Source organism: Aedes albopictus, chromosome 1 (assembly GCF_035046485.1).
Source record: "Aedes albopictus strain Foshan chromosome 1, AalbF5, whole genome shotgun sequence".
Classification (NCBI taxonomy): Eukaryota; Metazoa; Arthropoda; class Insecta; order Diptera; family Culicidae; genus Aedes; species Aedes albopictus.
The window spans coordinates 65,920,206-65,946,112 of record NC_085136.1 but is presented as its reverse complement, the minus strand read 5'-3'; the positions used below and the strand labels follow the sequence as shown (position 1 = coordinate 65,946,112).

General features: G+C 41.2%; 1 protein-coding gene across 1 annotated transcript in view; it reads left to right on the top strand.

Annotated features, from left to right (window-relative positions):
* Window positions 1-9,819: 9,819 nt before the first annotated feature.
* Window positions 9,820-25,907, top strand: part of LOC109401910 (adenylate cyclase type 9) — a 92,466-nt gene continuing 76,378 nt past the window's right edge. Inside the window, exon 1 of the mRNA XM_062844704.1 lies at window positions 9,820-10,084. Within this exon, the coding sequence (XP_062700688.1) occupies window positions 10,076-10,084 (9 nt within the window). The 5' untranslated portion in view covers window positions 9,820-10,075. The remainder of the gene's footprint in view (window positions 10,085-25,907) is intronic.

The following is a 25,907-nucleotide window of genomic DNA, read 5'->3' as shown; positions in this document are numbered from 1 at the left end:
TACCGTGGCGGTCGCCGGTACCGTACATTGTTGATGACGGAGAGTTTTGGGCGCAATTTGACCATCACCAGATAGTGGTCGGAGTCGATGTTGGCGCCACGATAGGTCCTGACGTCGATACTGTCGAAGAAGTGCCGTCCGTCAAACAAACGTGGTCGATTTGAGACGGGAGGATGTGCTGGAAGAAGGTGCTACAAATGGCCATTTTCTTGGAGGCGGGAAATCGATGACGCGTAGGACATTTTCGTTCGTCAGCTGGTGGGCGCTGAACTTTCCAATCGTCGGTCTGAATTCCTCCTCCTGGCCTACCTGAGCTTTTAAATCTCCTATGATGATCTTGACGTCGTGGCTTGGGCAGCGATCGTACTCGCGTTCGAGCTGCGCGTAAAATGCGTCCTTGTCATCATCAGTACTTCCGGAGTGTGGGCTGTGCACGTTTATTATGCAGAAGTTGAAGAATCGGCCCTTGATCCTCAACCTGCACATTTTTTCGTCGATCGGCCACCAACCGATCACGCGCCTCTGCATATCACCCATCACGATGAAAGCTGTTCCCAGCTCGCGTGTGTTGCCGCAGCTCTGGTAGATCTGCGTTCGCACCATGAATCCTGTCCAACACACCTACGATGCGCTAGGACCATAGTGCACAGTTGAGCTTAGAGTCCTTCCCTGGCACTCGGACATTGATCAGCCGCCCCTTACATGGGAATCAGACGCTGTTGTGAGCCGCTCCTCCTGGAGAACAGACGCTCAGGTTTGCCGAAGCAAACCCCCTCTTCCTGTCAAGTTCCCACCGGGGTTGGTTACTTGATCTTCCCTAAGGTTGCTCATAGTTTCCGGCCGGTACCACGAGGAGGTAGGGATAGGAGTTGCTGGGCAGAGGCTAGTGGATCACAATGGGATCTGAGTTGCGCAGCAAACCCAGCCTTTACCGTGCCATGGAACTTCTAAAGGAACCCCCAGAGAAATTCCTGGAGGAACTTCAGGAATAATTCCCGATGGAATTCCTGAAGACATTCCCTGGTACTCCTAGAGGCAGGCCCGTACACAGAAGAGGCAAGGGAGGGGTTTTTTTTCCTATTTTCAGCAAAAGGCAGTATATGAAACATCGGTAATAAGGGGGGGGGGAGAGGGTATTCTCGGTAAAACTTAAATAAAACCTTCGAAGAGCTATACAGAAATTTCGGGTGGAATTCATAGATGAATCACTAGTGAAACTGCTAGAGAAATTGAGGATGATTAACCCTAAAAGGGATACCTGGGGTCCATTGGACCCCAGGCGCCTTTCAGAGCTCGTCTTTGATGGAACACACTTAGCGAAGTGACGAAAGTGAGGCCATGAAGGTATCCCTTTTAGGGTTAAGAAAAGTTTCCTATGGAAATCCTGGAGAAATTGCCGAAGGAAGTCCTAGAAGAGTTCCCAGTACTTTTGGATAAATTCCCAATTAAACTCCAATAACTTAGACACACTACTAAAAGAATTCACTATAGGAAGGCTTTCCGACGTTTTTGGCGTCTGAAGGGTTCAAAAGGGATGTAGAGAAAGGTTTGATTAACCTTCATTTTGCATCATGCTGGCCGCAGCTCGCTGACATAGTATACGGTTTGGGTAAAAAATGACCCTAATGCCAAAGAAGGGTTAAGGTTCTATAAAGAATTAATTTCAAAAGATGTTCTGGGTCATCCAAAAACTTCCGCGTAGGCTTAACACCTACGGTTTCGGTGGAGCGGACCTGGTGTGATGGCTAGAACACTTGACTATCACGCCGAGGACCTGGGATCGAATCCCACTCCCGACAAACTCACAAAATATGAGTTCTTCCTTCGGAAGGGAAGTACAGCGTGGGTCCCGAGATGAGCTAGCCTAGTGCTAAAAATCTCGTTAGTACAGATAAAAAAAACCTACGGTTTCCCTTGAAGATCTTAGGTCATCCATTGGTGGACTTCTTGGATGACCTAGAACATCTTTAGTAATAAGTTATTTTCAAAACAATGCTTTATGGACCAGTAAGATGTTGTGCTGCAATTGTTGTTTTATAATGCGTTGATTATGCTTGTAGATCTTAAGGGCTTTACTCACGGAAGTGCTTGGAATATGCCTAGAATATCTTTGGAAAACAGTTCTTCACAGAACAACGCTCCAGGGGCCTGTCGGATGTTGCACCGTGCTAGTAATGATACAACAATCCATCGATTATGTTCGTAGATCATAAACTTTTACTCGCAGAAGTTCTTAGATGATCTGGAACATCTTTGAAAATTATTTCACTACACCAGCATAACCAGTCGGATGTTGCACCGTGCAATAATGTAGTAACAATTCATTGATAGCACAGGCAGATCATATGGCCTTTACTCGCGGAGGACCTAGAATATCTTCAGAACTATGCCTTATAGGCCTGTTGGATGTTGCATCTACTGAACCTTGTAGATGTTATACTGCAAGCCGAGATCAACAACCGGGTTAGGATATTCACGAAATCCGGCCAATTTGTCAGATTTGAGGATGACATAGTTATAATGGCATTTGGAACGGTGGCAAAACTCTACACCCGCCTGAAGCGTGAATCAGCATCAGCAAATGTCGGACTGGTGGTGAGTTCCTGAAATTATTTCTGGAAGAGTTATTGGAGGAAGTTTTTGGTGCCTTCGTTCAAGTTTCCAGAGGATTTCCATTCGATACTCTTGGAGGACTAAACGGGAAATTTTTTGAGAAACTTCTGAAGGACTTCCAGCAGAAACGCACGCAGGAATTCTAGGACGCACTTTTTTAAGTATTTCCTCTAAACGATTCCCAGAGGAATTCCAGATGGTACGCTCAGAGACACTGGAAATTCTCATTGAAATTCTTAGAAGAATTCTAGGTAAAACTCTAGAAGAAATTTCTGATGGAACTCCTAGATGAATTCCTGGAGAAACTCCCAGTGGAACTTTTGGATAAATTCTCAACAAAGCTTCGCTAGAAGGATTTCCAAATGAACTCTTATACAAACTCCCAGTGTAACTTCTAGATGTTTTCCAAATTAAAGAATGAGAGCCTTTAGAGAAAGTTCCAGCGAAACTTCAAAAAAAAAAAACTCCTACAAGAAGAGTCTGAGAACTCCTGGATAAAATCCCGGAAGAACCGCTAAAAAAGTTCTCGGTGGAACTCAAAGAGGAATTGCCAGTGGAAATTCTAGAAGAGTTCCTGATAGAACAACTGGAGAAACTCCCGAAGGAACTACCACAGAAGTTCACAATAAAACTCCTATAGGAAATCCCGGAAGAACTTCTTGAAGAAATCCTAGAGGCATCCCCAGTGGAGCTCTTAGAGGAAATTCCAGGAATTACTTCTAGAAAAATTCCCGGGGGAATTGCTAGATGAATTGCCAGTGGAGCTCCTGGAGAAATTCCCTGTGGTACTGCTAGAGGTATTAATTCTTAAAATAATAGTCTGTGAACTGCTAGGGAGGTTCCCGGAGGAAATTTCCGGTGAAATTTCCAGAAGAATCGTCAGTATAACTTCTGGAGAAATTCCCAAAGAAACTTTTTCAAAGAGTTTCCGAATGAACTCCTAGACGAAAGCCCAAAGGAACTTCTACAAGAATTCCTAGTTTGACTCCTAGAAGTATCTCCAGTAAACTCCCATAGCAACTCTAAATGTAATTTCCAGTGGAACTTCTAGAGGAGTTTTCAGAAAAAATTCCCGGTAGAACTGCAAAATGAATCCCCAGTAAAACTCCTAAGGAAACTTCTAGAGGAATTTCCAGAAGAGTTTCTAGACGAAATCCCGGGGGAACTTCTAGAAAGATTCTCGATGGATGGAACGTTTAGAAGGATTGCCAGTGGAACTCATGGAGGAATTCCCTGCAGTAGAGGTAGAGGTATTATTAATGGAACTCTTAAAGGAACTACCTGAGCAACTCCTACAGAAATTTCTGGAAGAACTCCTAGACAAAATCCCGGAGGAACTACTTGAACAGTTCCGGGTACAACTTCTAGAGAAATTACCAGTACAACTCTTAGAGGAATGATCAATGGAACTCCAAAGGAAGTTCCCGGTAAATCTCCCAGTGAAACTCCTAGCGAAACTTCCAAAGGAACTCGACTCAGGGGCTGAAAGTCTCTGTAATAACGATAAAAAACACAGTTATACTTCTTGAGAAACTCCTACAGGAGTTCCCGGAAGAGCTTCTAGACGAATTCCAGATGAAACTCCTACAAGCATCTCTAGTGAACTCTCAAAGGAACTCCTACAGGAATTCCCAGTGGATTTTTTGAATGAATTCCGGTGGATCTCCTAAAGGAACATGCCAGTGCTAGTAGAGGAATTCCCGATGAAATTCCTATAGTAATACTCCTAAAAAAACTCCCAGTGAAACCGCTAGAGGAATGGTTACTTCCTAAGGAATTCTCGATAAAACTTTTAACCCTTTGGAGCCGGAGGGGTCATGTATGACCTCAACATAGAAACGGCTGTATAAATTCACCCATTCGATAAAACAGAATACTGTCTTCGGCAAAGTTGTTGCAAATTGAGTCCTCTATTAGGGAAAAATTGGGATATGTGTATATGGGACTTCATTGATAATCTAGACTAGAACATCCTGAGCACCATGAAATTTGGAAAAACGAAACATACCAGTTGTTCTAAAAGCTAAACTTGGATGTGGGTTTCGTTTATATGTATCCATTTAGCCTTCATCAAGAATATCAAAAGGTGTTTTATATTCTGGGATGTTCTAGGTGTCCCAAACGGTCCTGTAGTGAAGTCTTTCAAATCGACAAGAATAATTTTATGTATTTCCACCACAACTAATAGCATTACATAAGATACTGGGATCCGTGAAGCTCTTGACATTAACAATGTCATTTATAGATGCTATAGGGATATTCCAGGTCAGCCAAACTACCTTGGAGTTCAGGACTTCAGGTCTACACTTGTAAAAGTATCCATATCTGTTAAACTGAGAAACGCTACATAATCAATCGCAGTTACTGGAGCAATCTGAAGTCTAGGAGCTTATTATAAACCTTTAGGACATCTAGGGTTGTCCAAACTGTTCTATAATAAAGTCCTTCAAATCTACAAGAATAATTTTATGTGTTTTCACCATATATAATAGAATTGAATAATCTACTGGGGTCCGCGAAGCTCTTGAAATCTCAAATGTCATTCAGAGACACTACAGGGAAATTCCAGGTCAGCCAAACTACCTTGAAGTTCAGGACTTCAGGTCTACACTCGTAACAGTATCCATATCTGTTATACTGAGAAACGCTACGTAATCATCTGTAGATACTGGACCAATCTGAAGTCTATGTTTTTATTATAAACCTTTTGGACATTCAGGATCGTCCAAACTGTTCTATAATGAAGTCCTGCAAATCTACAAGAAAAAAATATGTTTTTCACCATAAATAATAGCATAGCATCACCTGCTGGGATTCGCGAAGCTCTTGAAATCTGAAATGACATTTAGATACACTACAGGGATATTCCAGGTCAGCCAAACTTCCTTGGAGTTCAGGACTTCAGGTCAACACTCGAAACAGTATCCATATCTGTTATACTGAGTTAAGCAGCATAATCAACCGCAGTTACAGGAGCGATCTGAAGTCTAATTTTTATTATAACCCTTTGGGACATTCACGGTCGTCCAAACTGTTCTATAATGAAGCCCTTCAAATCTACATAAAAACCTTGTGTTTTCACCATAAATAATAGCATAGGATCTGCTGAGATCCGTGAAGCTCTTGAAATCTTGAATGTCATTTAGAGACACTATGGGAATGTTCCAGGTCAGCCAAACTATCCATGAGTTCAGAACTTCAGGTCTACACTCGTAACATCAGCTATATCTGACATACTGAGTAACGTTTAATAATCAATAGCGGCGACTGGACCAACCTGAAGTCTACTTTATATTTTTTATAAACCTTTAGGACATTGAGGGTTGTCCAAAATATCCTGAACTTTAGCTCTTGATAGTAACAGTAGTTAGTCTCACAATGAACTTTAGACTGTAATCTGTAATGATAGTTTTGAGATATTCCAGATCAACTTCACTACTCCGGAGACCATAGCTTCAGGTCTACACTTGTGATAATATCTTTTGCCACTACGTTAAGGTGTTACATAATCCACTGTACTTACGAAAGCAGTTAGAGAAACAATACGCGTTGTTATAAAATGCGTATAGATCTTGTAGAATATTTAAAAGCATTTTCGAAAAGGGGCGTGATAAAATCAGAACAATGATATTTTTGGGATATTATGGGCTTTTTACTGTTATGAAGCTTAGTTGATAGACTTGTTGGACATGATAGATTACAAATCATAGCTTTTAATGAAAGAAGTTTCCGTTACACTCGTAAACTTTAGGATCTAAACTCAAGAACAGTTTGGATGACCTGGGATATCCCGAATGATCTAATATTGTCTATTTAAATACCTTTCAGAAGAGTAACTGGACATGATAGATAACAAATCGCGGCTTGGTATAATGATATGAAAGCAGTTATCGTTACATCCGTAGACTTTAGGATCTAAACTCAAGAACAGTGTGGTTGACCTAGGATATCCCGAATGATCTGATACTGTCTACTGAATTTTCAGAAGACTTACTGGACATAATAGATTACAAATCGTAGCTTTGCATAATGAAAAAGGTACCGTTACACCCGTAGACTTATGGATCTAAACTCAAGAACAGTTTCGATGACCTAGGATATCCCGACTGATCTGATACTGTCTATTAACCTTCCAGAAGACATACTGGTCATGATAGATAACAAATCGCAGCTTTGAATAATGAAATTAGTTACCGTTACACCCGCAGACTTACGGATCTGAACTCAAGAACAGTTTGGATGACCTAAGATATCCTGACTGATCTGATATTGTCTCTTTACCTTTCAGAAGACTTGCTGGACATGATAGATTACAAATCGCAGCTTTGTATACTGAAATCAGTTACCGTTACACCCATAGACTTTAGGATCTAAACTCAAAAACAGTTTGGCTGATCTAGGATATCCCGGATGATCTGATACTGTCTATTGAATTTTCAGAAGACTTACTGGACATGATAGATTACAAATCGTAGCTTTGCATAATGAAAGAAGTTACCGTTACACCCGTAGGCTTATGGATCTAAACTCAAGAACAGTTTGGATGACCTAGGATATCCCGAATGATCTGATATGTACTTTTTTTTGAATTTTCAGAAGACTTACTGGACATGATATACAAATCGCAGCTTTGTATAATGAAAGAAGTTACCGTTACAGCCATAGGCTTAAGGATCTTAACTCAAGAATAGTTTGGATGGCAAAAATATTCCGCATAATATTCTACCGTTTTCTATTGAATACCAAAACTCCAGAAGAACGCTTGGAAAAATTCCGGCTTCAAAGGATTTAAAGGAATTCCTGATGGAAATCCTAGTGGATATGGAGCTCCAGGAGTAATTCTCGATGAAACTCCTGGAGGCATACTCAATTAAACATCTGAGCATATGAACATCTTCAATTTGTTTAATTCTTAAGAGATTCTTAAGAAAACTATTGTCCTATAAATAGTACGCTGTGCGGATATGAGTTAAAAGCAAGAATTTGTTTCTTAATTAAAAGTTGTTACCTACCTGAATCTAAAGACACCTGTTTTCCGACCATAAACATGACCTTTGCTGTCTATCTCGATTAATTTTACGCCTCGCTGCGTGTACCTAATTAAATTTTGTCACCGCTCGTCACGAAACCAATCTTACCGTCTGTCTACCTAGTAGCGGTTAGTAGCACTAGCACGTTGTATCATCATAACGCCCAGACAGGTCATCGTCGCTAGCTAGTTCGTGAATGAAAGCCCGACCTTTTCCTGGCGGGGGTCATCGCGTATCGCGTTGTTGTAATAAATTGTGACATCCTACAATCACAACAATGGTGTTCCGATTCCTCATCAATTACAAAAAGCTCAGTTCAGCTGGCGTGACAAGGCGGTGGTGGCGATGTGGCTAACCTTTTAACATCATCCATCCAAGCAAGCCAGCAGCAGCAGCGAGTAAATCGAAATCGATCGAAGAATTACGATGACAAGGAACATTGAATTTTACCTTCTCGCGCTTCCGCCGGCCGTTCCTCCCGAGTTCCAACGCTTCACCTTGGTCACCTGGGACCGGAGTTCGTCGTTGTTAATTCATTGTACTTACGACGTATTTTTTTCTCTCTTCTCCGTTTCTTACCTTTTAGGGATTGAAGCAACACAGAAGCAATCATCCGCAGACCGCAGACAGACCAAGTATACAGGTGGTTATAGGGTTGGTGCACGTTGGTGGCTGCTACTGAGTAGTAAGTAGCGTGGGGTCCATCAGCTCCGCATACAATCGTTCATCGAAGACGCGACGAGAGCATCTGTGAATCAATCGTAGCAATCGGTGTGGTGTGAGATCGGTAGATCGTAGGTAGCGTGGCGCGGTGCGTAAGAAGGGGTGGGATACATCTAAGGGATGCGGACTCAACTTTTTTGGTCATTCAATTTGAGCACATAATTTTACTTCCAGTGCTCCCCGTTGTTGAGTTTCTTATCTCTATGGAGATCAATTTCAACGTGCACTTACGAACTAATCCACACAAAGTTTAAACAGATCGATTACAGCAAATGTTATAAGAAATCGTATATATTCAGCTGCTTTAGACCTATATGGGATTGGAAGAATAATTTACAAACTTTGGGCAAGTTTTACACATACTTTTCACTCAGAAAAACGTGAGAAAAAGATTTTCAAAAGTGATGGCAAAGTTTGTGTGCCATTAAACATATTACTTGTTTTAGCGTGACAAAGCAAAACAAACTTGTATCCAGGCATACTCCGATCAATCTGGAATAGACCGGCCCAAATACGAAAATGTCGAAAAATTCCACGGGGCACCCTCTAGAATCGTGCCTTTGGATGAGAAGGGCAATCTGTGAAAATTTCAGCTCAATCGGTTTAAAATTGAGCTGGCGCAAATGAGTTGAAGGTTTGTATGGGATTTTCAGTCCAAATATATGGGAAATTGTATGGCCTACAGTCTCTCACTCAGTACGCCGGTTCAACGAGTTCGATTTAGCTCAGAATTGAAAGAATGGTAGGTGATACCCTAAGGAACAATTTTGTAGAAGACCATATTATGATAAAACTTAATTTAATTGCGGTTTCAGCTAACGAAAGCAGGATGAGGACATCTTCCTCTGTTTACTCTCGGTTGTTACATGCAGCACGTGTTTGCTGTTCAAAACTTGCGCTCTACATCATAGGCGGCTATGTTGTCCTTCATTTCAATTGCTCACGCACGTGTGCGGGTATCGAAACAATGAAGAATTACATAGCTGCCTATGATGTAGCGCGCAAGCTTCGACCGACAAACACGTGCTGCATGTAACAACCGAGAGTAAACGGGGGAAGATGTCCTTATCCTGCTTTCGTTAGCTAAAACCGCAACTGAATTAAGTTTTATCATGATATGGTCTTCTACAAAATTGTTCCTTAGGGTATCAACTATCATTCTTTCAATTCTGAGCTAAATCGAACTCGTTGAACCGGCGTACTGAGTGAGAGACTGTAGGCCATCCAATTTCCCATATATTTGGACTGAAAATCCCATACAAACCTTCAACTCATTTGCGCCAGCTCAGTTTTAAACCGATTGAGCTGAATCTTTCACAGATTGTTCTTCTCATCCAAAGGCACGATTCTAGAGGGTGCCCCGTGAATTTTTCCAACTTTTCTTTTTCGCCATACAAATGTGGGCCGGTCTAATCTGGAAGTTTGGTAGCAGCCTGGCTGCTGTCAAATTTCAGTCCGCAACCCTCAGGGATACATGTACGATGACTAGTAGTGATGCCGTAAGGTCGAAGAAGGCGGTGGCAGCAGCGGCGACGGTAATATCACGGGTAGACATCGAGAGAGCGACACCATCGAGCAGCGAAAAGTGAGAGCCACAGATTTTCAAGAGTTGTCTCTGTGACAACTTAGTCTCAAGGACACCATTCTGAGGAAGGTGGGAAGCAAGGATCTGATCAAGCAACAGCAGCAGCAGCAGAAGCAGCGTCGTCATGTCGGAGGTAAGTCTCTCAGTGAATCAGTGAATGTGACAGATTTATGATAGCTACTTTTGTAATTGGTCTGCGCCGTCTGCGCTTATTGATAGGAGGTGCGATGCAGTGGATAATAAGACAGCTACATCAATCCGCCTAGTGATGATAAGCCTTTCTTTGTGTGTGTGTGTTTTTTTTTCTTAACGTAATTTCCTACCTAAGACCTTCAGCGATTTTACCAGGAGTACCTAAGGGAATCTCTGGAAAACTCTTGGAGGAATCATTAAAGTAACTTCAGGAGAAACCATATAAGGAGCTCCATGAGGAATCTCCCATTGAACTAATGTAGAAATCACAAAAGCAATTTCAGGAGGAATCACTGGATGAACTTCATGGGAGTTTCTGGAATAAATTACCGGTGCAATCGCTGAAGAATTTCCCGAAGGTGTTCATGTAAAAATCTCTAACGAAATTACAGGAGAAATCTCTTCAGCAATTCCAAGAGACATTAGAAATCCCTGAGAGAGTTCCTATGGGAATTTCAGAAGGCGTTTCTGGAGGAATCCCTGAAAGAGTTGATGAAAAAGAAATTTCAAGAAAAATCTGTCCAGTAAATCCAGAAGAATTTCCTCAAAGAATACCAGGGAAAATGCCTGAAGGTATTTATGGAGGAATATCTAAAAACATCTAGGGGAATCCTTGAACGAACTCCAAGAGAACCCCCAAATGGATTTTCTAGAGGAATTCTTGATAAAATTTCTGAAAAATTCTTGAAAAAATTCCTGGAGAAAAGCATGAAAATCATCCTGGATCGATCAATGAAGAAACTCATTGAGAAATCCTTGAATGAGCTTCTGGACGAATCTAGCAATTCATGGGGAATTCCTGAAGAAAATCCAGAAGGAAACCAGAAGAACTTCAGAAAGAATCGCTGAAGGAGTTCCTTGAAAAACCTCTCCAACAATCACAGAATAAAAAATATCCTGCAACTTTAGGAGAAATTCCCCAAAGAATTCCAGGAAAAATCTCTGCAGGATTCCAAGAAGAAATTCCTGTTGAAATATCTGAAAAAGGAGTAGTCCCCGAACAATTTCGGAGGGAATTGCTGAAGAAATCCCTGAAGGAGTTCCTGGAGGAGTCTCCCGAGAAATTCAAAAATAAAAATCTTCGAATGGCTTCAGGGAAAATCCCTCAAAGATTTCCAGGAGGAATTTCTGATGAAATTCCCCAGGTAACAATTTGGTGCTGTACAAACGTTTCTTCAGCTATTTTATATCAGCCCTAATTTAAACAAAAGCTGAACACAAGAGGTATAATCCTTTATTCTAATTTTGGTGATTTTATTCAACTTTTAGCCGATTTGAGGTTCATTGAGAGGCTGTTTTAAGGCTTAATATGCGCTTAATTAGTAATCAATTTAATTCATTAATTATGTAAAAATAAAAACACTTTCGCGAGCCTATTTTTACCATTAGCTGCTTCTATTTCCAGAAGAGATGTTTAGGAATGTATAAATTTATCTATGGGAAAACTGGGAATTGAACTCGGACCTCCTGATTTATAGTCACTCACCTTAGCACATACACCACTCACAACTGTATACTTATCCTCGCAAACAAGAGCATTACTTGTGGCTGAATAGTCAAGAACATAAGTTGAATTAAGCCTGTATTGAGGCTGAAGTAGCGATGTGGGTTTTCACGAAAACATACTCGGGTCAGCTGTCAAAAAGTATTTGATTAAAGGTCGAACAACAGATAACGAATTCTACCTATTGGTTGTATATTTGAAAGCTGGTTACACAGATGAATAATATTCTGTTCAACTTCATATTCTGTCATCTATGTATTGCTTATGAAAGTGGTTGAACATGCCATACTTCAGACCGATATTCAACTGTTATTGTTGTTGTATTGTTCAGCTGATACTATAACTGTTCAGTATTCATTGTTGCTTGGGTCCTTGCAATATCTCTCAAGAAATTCCAGGAAGAATCCTAGACGGAATCTCTGAGCAGGGATGCCAGATTATTTGATCAAAAAATCTGTATCAATACAGATTTTTCTGTATCGCCATATTTAAGGGTATATTAGACACCGAGAGTCCTAGATTTCAATAGAAACTAACAAAAAAAGTACTACTGTTTGACGGTATTTAATTTTTACTTGTATTGATTTTCCTAAAAAATTGTGTGAAAATGTACAAATTTTCATAAATTCTTTAAAAATTAAGCAGCATTTTACAAAGTTTTCATAAATGCATTGAAAAAACTTAAAATTTCATTTTTCTGGAGAAATCTGTATCACATTCTTAAAATCTGTATTTTTCTGTACCCTGTATCTTGTCTGTATAGAAGGTTAAAAATCTGTATAATACAGAAAAATCTGTATATCTGGCATCTCTGTCTCTGAGGGAGCTCCTGCAGAAATCTCTGAAGGAGTTATTTATTTATTTGTCTTTATTCAAGAGGCTTTCAACCAAATGGTTGGTTCACCTCCGCACTATATCTAATTATTTTATGTTATAAATTCATATGCTTTCGTACAATTCACAATTTCTTAAAAAATTGAGTAATTTGTCTTCTTCGTCGTGATCGTTACACAAGATATTTCTAATAGTTGTAGACAAATTGGATAGATCTCTTTGTTCCTGGTACTGTATGCAATTTACAAGGATGTGCTCAACAGTCAGTCGTTCTCCACAAGGTACACATCGTGGTGGCTCGCCATTTGAGATGTATTGCGCATGTGTTAATCGAGTATGCCCCACCCTCAAACGGGAAAGGATACGTTGTTCACGCCAGTTGGATCGATCACTCCATTTGACCGGGTCACCCTTAATTTTCCGTAAGAATGCACTACGATCTTGTCTCCACTGAAGATTCCATGCATCGATAACGCCAGCTGCAATCGTACGTTTCACATCAAGTGCTGGTACTTCGGAAACGAAAAGTCTACCCGTTCTTCCAGCTGCCGCCAGACGATCAGCTTCTTCGTTCCCACGTATGCCGCAATGTCATGGCACCCAGCACAAAGTAACAGTGTCGGGCGCCGTACTCTCTATACGCTGAACCCAGGGATGTGTTGATCTACCACTCTCCAATGCTGCCAAAACACTAGCCGAGTCCGTGAAGATAACTGTTGGCTTGTTAGAGTGCAACGAGATGCCACACCAGATAGCAGCTGCTTCAGCCGAAAAAATTGAGCAGCAGTCTGGTAACCTGGCTGCACGTGATACTGCGCTATAGATACCAATTCCGACTTGTCCATTCGCTCGAGATCCGTCAGTATAAATACGATTAAAGTTTTTGTATTTATCATTCATTAGGGCATTGAAGCAAGGCAAAACCTTGTTTTTCGAATCACCCGCTCTAACATGTTTTTTCATTGTCCAGTCAATTTTAGGTCCCACTTTATTCCAACGCCTATCTCCCATCCGATGGATCTCAGCAACCGGGGGGAAATTCATGTTGGCGTGCTTCTGGAGAAGGTTCGTAGCCTCCGTTAGGAGGAATACACCTTCTCTTTCCCCATATGTTTTTTCGACAAAACTTGTGGCTCTGTTCGATGCTACCTTGGTTATAAGAAAATTGAAAGGAAGCACACCGGCTTCTGCGCATGTTGCAAGAGTCGGAGAGCTTGGAAGTAGTCCAGAGCAAAATCTGATACATCGGTTATAAATGGGACCTAGCTTATTAATCAAACGATTGGCCGAACCACACGTTATTTCTATCCCGTATACCAAGCGACTAACCACTGTTGCATTCACCACTCGAAGGATAGTGTTCCTGTTGCAATGCTGATGACGTCCGCTTATTGCGCGGATTACTCTTAACCACGCTTCTGCGGATTTTTTAACTTTCTCGAAATGTTCTGCAAAATCCACGTGCCTGTCGATGTTAATTCCCAACACTCGTACATTTTTCTTGTAGGGAACCGCCACGTTATCTATAGTTACCGGGATTTTCCATGGATGATGCCTCTGGTTACAGCAATGAGTAATCGCGCATTTCTCAGTAGCCATGTGAAAACCACTCAAGTTTGCCCATTTTGCAACAGCTCGCACCGCTGCTTGGATTTTCCTCCGCAATGCTTTAGGATGCTTACTCACAGCCACCAATAAAATATCATCCGCGTATACAAAAATGAAGATCTCTTTTGGTAACCGCTCAAAAACGCTATTCATGGAAATCAGGAACAACGTTACTGCCAACACCGATCCTTGAGGTACTCCAGTGTCTTCCTCTTTTGGCTCAGATCGATGATTTCCAACTAATACTTGAAACGTTCGATTGGTTAAGAAGCACTTTATGAATTTAACCATATTTCCGGAGAAACCCCAATCGATCAGCTTTCGCAGTACTCCTGGGGTCCAAACCCTGTTATATGCTTTCGCCAAATCCAATGTAGCAAGATCCACGTGTAGATTCTTGCCTAATGCATCGTGAAGCACTTGGCCTAAATTGGCTAGATAAATTCCGGCACCTTTTCCTCTCTGGAACGCATATTGTCGCTCATCCAGTAGACTCCGCTCCCGTAGAACAGTTGACAACCGCCTGTTCACCATTCTTTCCATAACTTTACCGATACAACTAGTCAGAGAAATGGGTCGATAATCCTCAGGTTTCGTTGATCCAGATCCTTTTTTAGGAATAGGTATGACGAGGCTATTTCGCCATTCATTGGGGAAGTTACCAGTAGACCAGATGGAGTTATATGCATCCAACAGTGCAAGTTTGCCTCTAAACGGAAGTCTATTGATCATCGGGTAACCCACTTCATCTGAGCCAGACGATTTACCTTTACCAGCATCCAAAGCGAAAAACAGTTCTTCTATAGAAAATGGTTGGTTGTAGTCTGCAGCTTCTAAATCATCCGGTATTATGGTGTCACCAAGAGCCTTTCTAGCTGATCCATTCAATGTTTTGAATTCCTGGCTGTATACTTCATCTGAAGAAATTTTATGGAAATAATTGGCTAGACTATTTGAAACTGTGACAGGGTCTCGGCTAACTGTATCCCCGTTACGGATGGCCATTCCAACAGTGCGCTTTTTGCCGCTCAAAGAGTTGATCCTACGCCATACTTCTGCAGAACTTTGAGAACTATTCATGCCATCGAGAAAATTTTCCCATGCTTCATTCTTAGCGTTTTTTACGACAGATCTGCATTCACTGCGTTTAAGCTTCAATTCTTCCTTAGCCTTTTCTTTATCTGGATGATCGTCGGGCAATCTTTTATATGCTCTTAGAGCTTTTCTTCTAGCTCTGACCGCTATTCTGGTATCCTCATTCCACCATAGAGTGGCTTTTTTACCAGAAAAAGTACTAGTTTCCGGAATACTAGCTGAGGCAGCCAGAAACATGATTTGAGTAATTTCATCAATGGTGTATGACTTCTCAGGACTAATTGCTGCAAGAATATGCTGCTCATAATTTCCCCAGTCTGCTGCTTCGTATTTCCATCTCCGACGATGCGAAATTTGGGTTGGTGCTTCGTTGCCAAATATTTCTATCGGAAAATGATCACTTCCCATAGGATCTGTCTTGATGTTCCATCGTAACTTAGTTAGGATGGAGCTGCTACCCAGAGTAACATCGATAGCGGACATTTGGTTACCTCTCATGAACGTTTGAGCACCATCGTTCATCACAATCCAATTTCTTTCTTCACAAAGTTTTAAGATTGCCTCGCCTCTTTTGTCGGTCTTGTGTAGGGGTCGCAGTACCGTCCACTTTTCCTGAGTACCGGTATTTCGGTACTGCGGCTTACAGTACCGGTAGTACCGGTAAAATACCGGTACTAGATGTTTTTCAATACAAAGAAAAAAAAATGTTTATTTTTCTTGGTAAAACCTAAAATTTGTAAATTATTAATCTTCACCACTGCTGTAGTCTTCGCCATATCCATGCAATTTTGATTTCTTATGTATAAAGTGGCAAAGACTAAAGCAGAATTTTTAAGGGGCAGAGTTTAGTGCTTGTATCCTACCTTGTTTATTTATTCAATATCTGCTAAGCACTACAAACATCAGCCAGACTCAGCGAATAAGAAGCAATATTTAGTCCCTGAATAGAGGAACGAACATATTTTGGGCACTTGGCAAATACAAATAACACTATCCTACATATATTGGCATTACGCTGTGTTAGAAATACGTGAAAAATATTGGACAGATTTATAGAAACATAAATATTCCATTTCTATGAAAATACGCAAGTTTTTTGTTGTTCTAACGAGTGCATCAAATTGAATTGTGAAAGGTTGAGACTGTACAACTTCAAGATGTACAACTTTTCAAGTTTTCTTCAAAGCTAGTACATTTGTTTGACCCTTGACAAGACCTGTCCATATCTAACGTCTATCATATTATTGATTTATTGATTTTTTTATAGCGAGAATACTGAAGTAATAATATTTACACAACTCTGAAGTTTGAAATCCAGCATTTTAGGCATGGTTTCTCAGTACCGAAAGTACCGGTACCAAGGTGCACTGAGTACCGGTATTTCGGTACCAAAAAATGGCCGGTATTACCGGTATTATCGGTACCGATACTACCGGTACTACATCCCTAGTCTTGTGTGATCCCCATGCGTAGTGGTGGCTATTCATATCACCCATGATAAGCACAGGCTCCTCAAGTTGATCGAAGAGATCAGACAATTGCTTTTCAAGATTGGGCACATTTGATGGAATGTAGATTGAAACCACTGTTAAACGGAAAGGGATTTCGATTATGGCTCCTAAAGCAATCAGCGGAGTGTTCAGTGCAACCGGTGTAGCTGGTATGGATTGATGAACTGCTAACGCGACGTTTGCGTATCTTGTTGATCCATTTTTGGTGTACCAGTGATATTTTCCACGCAGCGTTTTATCGAGATTTGTTCGAGAGCAATTGTGAATCTCTTGTAATGCAAGGACCGGAATGGGATCATTGTTGACTAGAAGTTCCAAGTCGGGGAGATTGCTATAAAGTCCGTTGATATTCCATTGAACAGCAATACGCGCATGCCGGTGGATGTAACTCGATGTTGGAGTGTGATCGCTGGAACTTGATGACGCATATGAAGCACGAGAATGATCAGAAGTCACGGTGGGACCAGCAGTTGTTAAGTTGAATTCTGGAACAATTGATATGCAACAGGCGCTATTCGTATCACCGGAGTTGTTTGTACTTGCCTTAGGATGAAGGCAATCCACATCGACCACCTGACGGAGATAATCAGGAGGACCTGAGACGTTCCGCACAGGGGTCGATATGGAAGGCCATGCTCCAGTGGAGCCGTTGAGTGATGGATCGCTGTTCTGTGGTTCGATGGCGGATGAGGATACTTCATTGTGCCCGTCCGCGTTAGCTGGAAGCGTGGAGACGAGTCGGCAGGAATTGTGGGAACCAGTATGAATGTTTGATAAACTTGCCTGAGAGGGTTGGCAAGCCATATCGACCGCCTGACGGAGATAATCAGGAGGACCTGAGACGTTCCGCACAGGGGTCGATATTGTATGCGTGGCTCTTCCAGAGCCGTTGGTGTTTTGATTGGTGTTCATGTAGATTTCTGTTGATGGGGTGTTAGAGAAACGTAAGTCTAGTTGATGATGAAGAAAAGTTCCGTTTGCAGAGTCCGTTGTTGCGCCTGGGTCCGTATCCATGGTTTGGTTGGTGCTTCGTTGAGAAATCGTAATCGTGTCCAGATTCATAGCAGGTTCTTCAATGATGGGAATTCTGTTGACTTTTATTTCATCAGGCGTCACTTCTTTACAGCAACACCGGAGACCACACGTCCAGAGAGAGCTTTTTTGTCCTTCGACCGTAATTCTACGCCGTCTCTCCTGTTGCTTCTGCTTCGATTCCGGTCGTTGCTGTGTTCATTGGGTGTCTCAGTGGTGTTCTTATGCTCTTTTTTGCCGTTTGAAGTAGTAGTCAGATCTTTTCTTGATTGACGAGTGTTAGGATACTCATTGGTCATGGTAAAAGAAGTCGTTGCAGCAGGTGTGGGATGTTTCGTATTTTGCGTAGACGAAGGAGATTTTTCTTCGGGCTTCTTTCGTTTGCTCTTGGTAGAAGGCTGTACCTGGTTATTTTGAAGCTGCTCTTGGAGTTTTTCCTTCAAACTGTTAAGCTCGGCTCTTACTGCCTCGAGTTGTTCGCGAAGCATCTGAATGATTTGATCTTTTTCTGTTGATTGTTCGACAAGCCGTTGTTGCACCACATTTGCGTATGTTTGCTGTGCCTTCTGATCTCGGAAAATTTTCCGAGCTTCCCCGAGACTGATGTTTTGATCAACTCTGTATCGCATAATCTTATCTTCCTCGACATAAATGGGACATGTTTTAGAAAATGCAGAGTGACTACCTTGGCAATTTTTACAATGCGCTTCATTGGCACACGGTATGTCGTCCACCATTTCGTGGATTTGAGAGCAATGCAAGCAAATTTTATCGTTTGAGCACGCTTTCTTCGTATGTCCATAGTTACCACAGTTATAGCAAAGCATTGGTGCAGGATAATACATCCTTGTTTCAACCTTCAGCAGTCCGAAATATACATGGGGTGGCAATTTGGTTCCTTGGAAGGTCAGAACAATTAAAGGTGTGTTTTGTCGTCTTGATCCTACCCGTCTAGAGATTCTTCTTACTGCCTTGACACCCTGCGGAGTAAGGAATTCCAAAATAGTTTTCTCATCCAAATCAATCGTGTCTGGTTCAAAAACTATTCCCTGAACAGAGTTTAGGGTTGGATGCGGAAAGACCTCTACGTTTGTGCCGTCAGCCAACATTTCCAATTGTTGCAATTTTTGATATGTGGTGTGAGAGTTTGTCCGCAGTAGATAGCGAAGTCCGCGAGCCTCCCGAATGGATTGCATTGCACGAGCAGCCTCTACTCCGATAACAGCTTCAATCGATTTCCCAACGATGAACGCATGAGGCAAACGTGTACCAGTTCTGTTTAGCACATTGGGGAGAGCAGCTGAATCAATATCGTTTTCGTCTCGTTTCACTTGCATTACGAGAACTAGGTTTTGACCCATCTCGTCTGATCGTAACATCCAACTTGGCTGATTTCCGCCTAGCGACGTAAGATCAGGGGGATCTTCCGCGACCCCCCATGGTGGGGGGCGGGCCACTGCAGCCATCAAGCTGAGCTAATTATTTGGGAAGCACCCAGCACTCAGAGTGGAGATTATAACGAACGTAGCAAAAATTGCGATGTTTTTTTTAACGGTCACTCAAAGCAGGTACGTTTATTCGGGTAGACGTGGAAAACAAAGCAATACACAAAATAGAATGTGCACCACGTAGAAGCCGCAAAGGGCTTTGTGTTCACTAAACTGGAGGTACGTTAAAGTCGATTATCGCGCCGCGAAACTAGTGGAATTTACGATCTACGAAAACCGTGGCTAGTTACCGACTAGTTTGCACACAAATCTGGATTAAACACCTGATTTATCGCGCAGAAACGATCGAAAATTATCAACGATGCAGGCTTCTGTTATTACGTACAGGTAACCCGATCAAAAACTGCCTGAAGGAGTTCTTGAAGAAATCCTTGCGGGAATTTGTGAAGAAATCTCTGAAGGAGCTCCTGGAGAAATCTCTCCAATAATTCCACGACAAATCCTTCTATGAAATCCAGAAAAAAAAATCTCTGAAAAAGTATCTGGAGGAATCTTCGCAAAAATCCTGTAAGAATTCCTGCAGAAATCACAGAAGAAGTTCCGTAAAATCGTTTATGAAGAAATTCTTCAAGGAGTTCCAGGATAATCCCACAAAGAATTCAAGGAGAAACCCCTGCATGAGTTCCTGGAGAAATCTTTGGAGGAATTCCTGGAGAAATTCATTGAAAAAAACTCTCAAGGAATTCCAGAAGCAATTCTACAAGTAACTTCAAGAGATATTCCTCAAATAGTTGCAAGAGAAATCTCTGAGGGAAATCTCGTAAAATCCCTGCATGAATACCTGAAAAAAAGCCTGAAGAAACCCAAGATGAACTTCTAGGATGAGTACCTTAAGAAATTCCTAGAGAAATTAAAAAAAAAAAAATCCTGGAGAAATCTCTAAAGGATCTTCAAAAGGAATCCTTGAACAAACGTTTAAATACACGTTTATATAAAAAACAAGGAATCCTCCAGGAGAAACCCCCAATTGAACTTCTATAGGAATGTTCAAAGGAATTCTCAAACGAATCCCTGAATAAATTCCTGTAGGAATGACTCAGGAGTTCCTGAAAGAATCCCTCAAGAAACTCCAGGCAAAATACCTCTTAGGGCCTGTCCTTAAACTACGTAGGCTCGGAAGGGGAACGGGGGGTCTGACCAATGTCTACGATCCATAAAAAATTCGATTTTTTTTATGAACGAAAGTGTACGAGGGGAGAGGGGGGGGGGGGGGGGTCAGAGATTGCCAAAATTGAGTCTACGTAGTTTATGGACAGCGCCATTAGAAAAATTTAAGGAATTTCTGAAAAAAATCTTCAAGAAGTTCCTGGAGCAATACCCGAAGGAGTTCTCATAGGAGTCCCTCAAAGAGTTCCTGGGGAAATAAATAGAAAAGTTCCTGGAAAAATCCCTGGGGTAATTTGAGAACAAATCCCTGAATAAGTTCCTGGAGGAATCCTCGAAGAAGAAATCCCTGAAAGAATTCCAGGAATATATCCTGAAGAAATTCCTAGAAGAACACGAAAACAAATTTCTAGAGGAGTACCTAAAACAATTTCTAGAAAAATCACGTGAAGAAATTCCACCTCAGTTCCAAGATAAATCCCATAAAAAGTCTAAAATCTATGTAGGAATTCCTGGAAGAACCTCTGAAGAGTTCTTAGACAAAAAACCCGGAGGAGTTCCTGGAGAAATCTCTGAAAATGTTCCTAGAGAAAGTAATTTGAGAAGAAATTCCAGGAGATCTCGAAGAAATCTGAATTCCTGAATTCTTCAAGAAACATCTGAAGGAAGCTTAGGAAAAAATCTTAAAGATTCCATGGAGGAATTTCTTGAGAAGGAATGGAAGATCTACTAGAGATTTTGTGCAGATTTTTCTGGAGGTTTCTCCAGATAAATTTCTTAAGAAAAAATAGAGAAAATACTTAAGAAACTCGTTGAGAAAATTCTAAAGTAATCAATGGATGATTGTCTAGAAGAGCCCTCGAAAAACTTTCTGAAGGAATTCATGGAAGGCTTTCTGAAATAAGTACATATTCGTATTGTCTACATAAGATTATTATTATTATCATCACTTTATTACAGAGACTTTTTACATTTGAGTTTACATATTTTTACTAAAAATATTGTACAAAAACTTCGAAAAAAGATTTTGGTTACTTTTGATGTAATTTTAGCCTGTCAAATGTTTGCACTTTTTTACATTATTTAAAAGAATTTTTTTCTCGCTATCCCCACAAACTATTTTGCACACTCCCATTGTTTGTGTACCAAGCGGAAAAAGTATCAAATTTGACCCTTACAACTTTTTTACAAGGGTCCAAACTTCTGAGGTATGTGTGGGGTAAAATGCCCACCCCTAGTTATTTACATTAAAATAGCCATTTAGATCCAAATTCTGACACAAATTATGTAGAACACAAGTTGGAACCAAGCAACAGCACAATTTTACTATTAATAAGTTCACTAATCACACAGCCATGCGTCATTTTGTAGTAATTATTGATAAAACAGCTCACTATGACGTTTACATGGAATTGACCCATAATTACAGGTGATCCATAATTATGTAATGACTGTATACCCTTCACGAACAATAACAGTTGACAATAAACCAGGCGCGCAAGTAGGGTAACCAATATAATTTGGACCCCCATATATTTTGGACCCCCTGGGTCGTATTATCACAACTTACACAGATTTAATGAAGAGATGACGCAAAATTTTAGAATCATTCGCTAAATTAGATAGCTCTACACGGGTAGCAATCATTTCCTCACTGGAAATATCATTATTTGCCTTGAAATTAAATTTTATCAATCTGGTCATCCATACGAGTGTCGCAACATGTTTACATAAAGAGATTGCGATGCTGAAGAAACTTGCAGATGTAAACAAAAACGTTTATCATTCTAGCGCATTAAATTCGCAAAGTGCGTCTAATCAGCCTTTGTCAATCAAGTAATTAGGATGTGATCCAACTTATTCAAGTGGCAGATTCTTCGAAAATAGTTTCAAACGATTTTAAACACCGGGTGTCCAAAATATATATTGAGGAGGGTCCAAAATGTATTGGGGTGTCCAAAACAGTGTAAATTGATGCTTTAAAAATCAGTCATTTTCATCAAATATTCAGCCAGAAATGACCTTGTATATATTTTTAACGGACAGCGGAGGCTTTTACGATCATACTTACATCATCATTATGTGTAATACCATCTGAATCTGTTTGATTTTGACTTAAATTCAAACTAATGTCCTCTAGGGGTCCAAAATTCGACCGTTACCCTATATGTACACAATTTGGCGTCCTGGCGTTAGCTGTGGCTAGTGGCGCGTTTTACCCCGCATTAAAACCAAAATTCTGAAAATCAAACTTTTTTTCAAATTTGAATTTTTCAGTAGTAAAACATAAAACTGGTTTATGGTTTCTTCCATTTGGAAGGAAACATGTTGGTGCTTCATGTTAGTGCCAAAAAAATGTGTATTATAAAGTGTTTCGTGATTAAAATTGGACTCTTCCTTAACGTGGGCGTCTTACCCCCAGTTCGCCTACCTACAACATTACTGTCGGGAACTGCTCACACCGTCTGCTTTCGCTGTGCGTTCGTTCGCCGGTGACAACCTCGGCTCTAACACAAACCGTCTCTCGTTGGCTGGACACGAAGTGACGAAAATCGCTGCGCTCGGCCCGAGCATTTTACTTCTGTTGAACGTGTCGAATATCGTGGTATATCCCACGCTCAAAATAATCAATGCGTTTCATGTATCATGTATTTTTTCAAATAGAGAATATGTACCTGTGAGTCTTATTCTAGTAGAGTATTTTGCATAGCATTATTTTTTTTATTGTCATGTGAAATGCACTGCTATGTTTTCAATATAAAAGAAAGTTGAATCTCACATCAGTGGTATATTTTAGCCAGATTACAATTTTGACAAACGCTGGCACAAACTTCTTTTCGCTTCTGGGGCATCTTGTGAAAGGCATATCATGTTTGCAAAAAAATATTTATTGAGCACATATTTTGTGAATAACATTTAGCGTTAAGCCATGTGCTCCCGTGACAGCCTATGACACCCTTTACGCGACAGCCGGCTTGGTTAGCCGAAGATTGTCATCGCCATGTGGCCAACAATACTCACGACGTTTCCCACTCGGCTCGATACGACTCGAGTATGCAACTGTCAGGCAAGCAGCCGAAGCAGCGGCTGTTTCAATACATCTTTCGCTCATGCGTGTGCGTGCTGTTGGCGATACATTTCTCACTGATGGTGCTGCACACGGTAACGAGAGATGGTCTGCACACATAAGAGAGTGTCGATTCAGCCTTGCGCGGGCTGTTGCGAGAAGGATGTACATTTGGAAAGCCTGTTTCTAAGGCAGATTCAGAGGGTGTCAAAGGGGTTTTGGGGGTTTTATGGGACTCACGGCGCCGTTTGAATAAGTTTCACAGGCGTTTTGAGGGAGTTAGGAGATTCCAGGGGAGTTGCAAAGGGATTCAGGGGGCTTCAACGTATTTTTAGGAGGGAGATCATATATGATTTTTAAAGCAATTTCAGGAGAGTTTCCGGAGGTTCTCAGGAGATTAGAGCCTTTCAGAGTGTATAAGAGTCTTTAAGAGTTTTTTTTGATGATCTTCAGACGATTCTGGGGGTTTAAGGAGGTCTCATGGGCGTTTCAAAAATGATTCAGGGGGTTTTAAGGGTGTTTCAGCCACGTTTAAAAGAATCTCAGTGGAATACTGGGTATCTTTAGAGGTGTTTATAGCGTCATTATGGGGTTACATAGATGTTTGGTGGACCTTAAAGTAGTTTTTGGGGCTCTACAGAGGGTATCAGGGCTTCAGAGATGTTTTAAGAGATATCAAGGGCTCTCAGGGGTGTTTCGGAGGCATGTCAGGAGGGCTCGGCACTTCAAGAGTTCACAGGGAGTCTTAGGGGGTGTTATGACGTTTCGGACGGTCTTAGAAGGATTCTACTGGTTTAAGAGAGTCTCCAGAGCGTTTCAGGGTGCTTTAAGGGCTCTCATCGGCGTTTCAGGTGCGATCAGCAACGTTTAAAGGTCTAAGGGATCCTGGAGGTTTTCAGAGGTGCTTAAAGGTGTTTCAAAAACATTACAAGAGGTCTCAGAGGCGCATCAGGGATTCATGGCATTTCACGGGCATTGCAGGGAATCCCAGGAAAATTCAGGGGATTTTCGGAAGTGTATTAGTGAATCTCAGGGGGTTTCAGTAGAAATTCTCGGGATCTCACAGGGGTTTCTGAGAATTTAAGGAATTTTCAAGGTGTTTTAGGAAAACTAAAATTTTAAGGGCTCTCATGGGCGTTCCAGATGCAACTCAGCCACGTTCAATGGTGTCTCAGAGGGAGGTTTACGGAGGTTTTCATAGGGTATTTATGGGGATACGGAGGGTTTTAGTTGACTTCTAGCAGTCCTTGTTTTTGGGTTATTACAGGGGATATCATGGGCATTTCAGGGGATCCATGGGGGTTTCAAAGGTGTTTCCTGTGGTCTAAATGGAGATATAGACGTTTTACGGTGCGTTTTAGGTCATCTCCGAAGGTTTTAGGAAGTCGCACGGGCCCTTCATAGGTTTTAAGAGAGTTTCAGAGAGTCTTTAAACTTTAAGTGGCGTTTCAGATTCGCTGGGGGTTCAGGGGGCTTTCAATGGTGTTTCAGCAGGTCTTAGAAGATTTTAAGATATCTGTAGGGGCTCAGGAGCATTCAGGTAATTTCAGAGACATTTAGGTAGTCCGAACAGAATTTAAGGTGGTTTTATGTGCGGTTGAAAGGAGCTTTAGAGTGTTTTTTCGGTGTTTCAAGAATTCTCAAGACGTTTAACTGGATTTTTAGGGGTGTTCGTACAAGCAGTTCATTATATGTTCTAGTACACTATAGTATACGCACACTGCTGTCACACATACTTAAGAAATAGTTAATAAAATCAGTATTTTCCACACCTCTACCATGACCAAACAGTCATCTAAAGATCCTTCTTTTTTTCATTTCTTATGATGAAATCACACAACATTATTAAATGGTTCCATCCGTGCGCAACAAAGGGGTTTTCACAGGATCTCAGAGAATTTCGGGGTGTTTTATTGACGTTTCAAGGAGTATCCGGAAGTTTCAGGGGAACTCAGAAGTGGAGTTCCATGATTTCCTCTAGAACGTTCTTTGAACCCCTTGAAACATCTCTGAAATACCCCTGAAACCTCCATAATCTCCTCGAGACCTGAGGTCTTCCAAAACGCTTAGGAAAATTCATGGAAGAATTCAAGAAGGCACTCCTAGAGGAAACCCCGAAGAATCTTTAGAGAGATCATTGAAAGAGTTCCTATAGAAAATTCTGAAGGAGCATATGGGAAAATCCCTTACGGAATTCCAGGAAAAACCCAAAAATATTTTTTATGGAATTCCTGCAGGAACCCCTGAAGAGTTCATGGAGAAATCGCTGGAGAAATCCATGAAGAAATTCCTGGCGGCATCCTAAAAGCAGTTCCTAGAGAAATCCTTGAAGGAAAAATCTTGGACAAATTCCTGAAGGAACTGTTAGAGGAATCTCTCCTGGAGAAACACAAGAAGATTGTTTTGGAGGATTCTCTGAAACGACTTCTAGAAGAATCCTTGAATTAACGCCGGGAGAATACTCTAACGAAATTTCTAGAGAAATTCGTTATTTTAGTTTA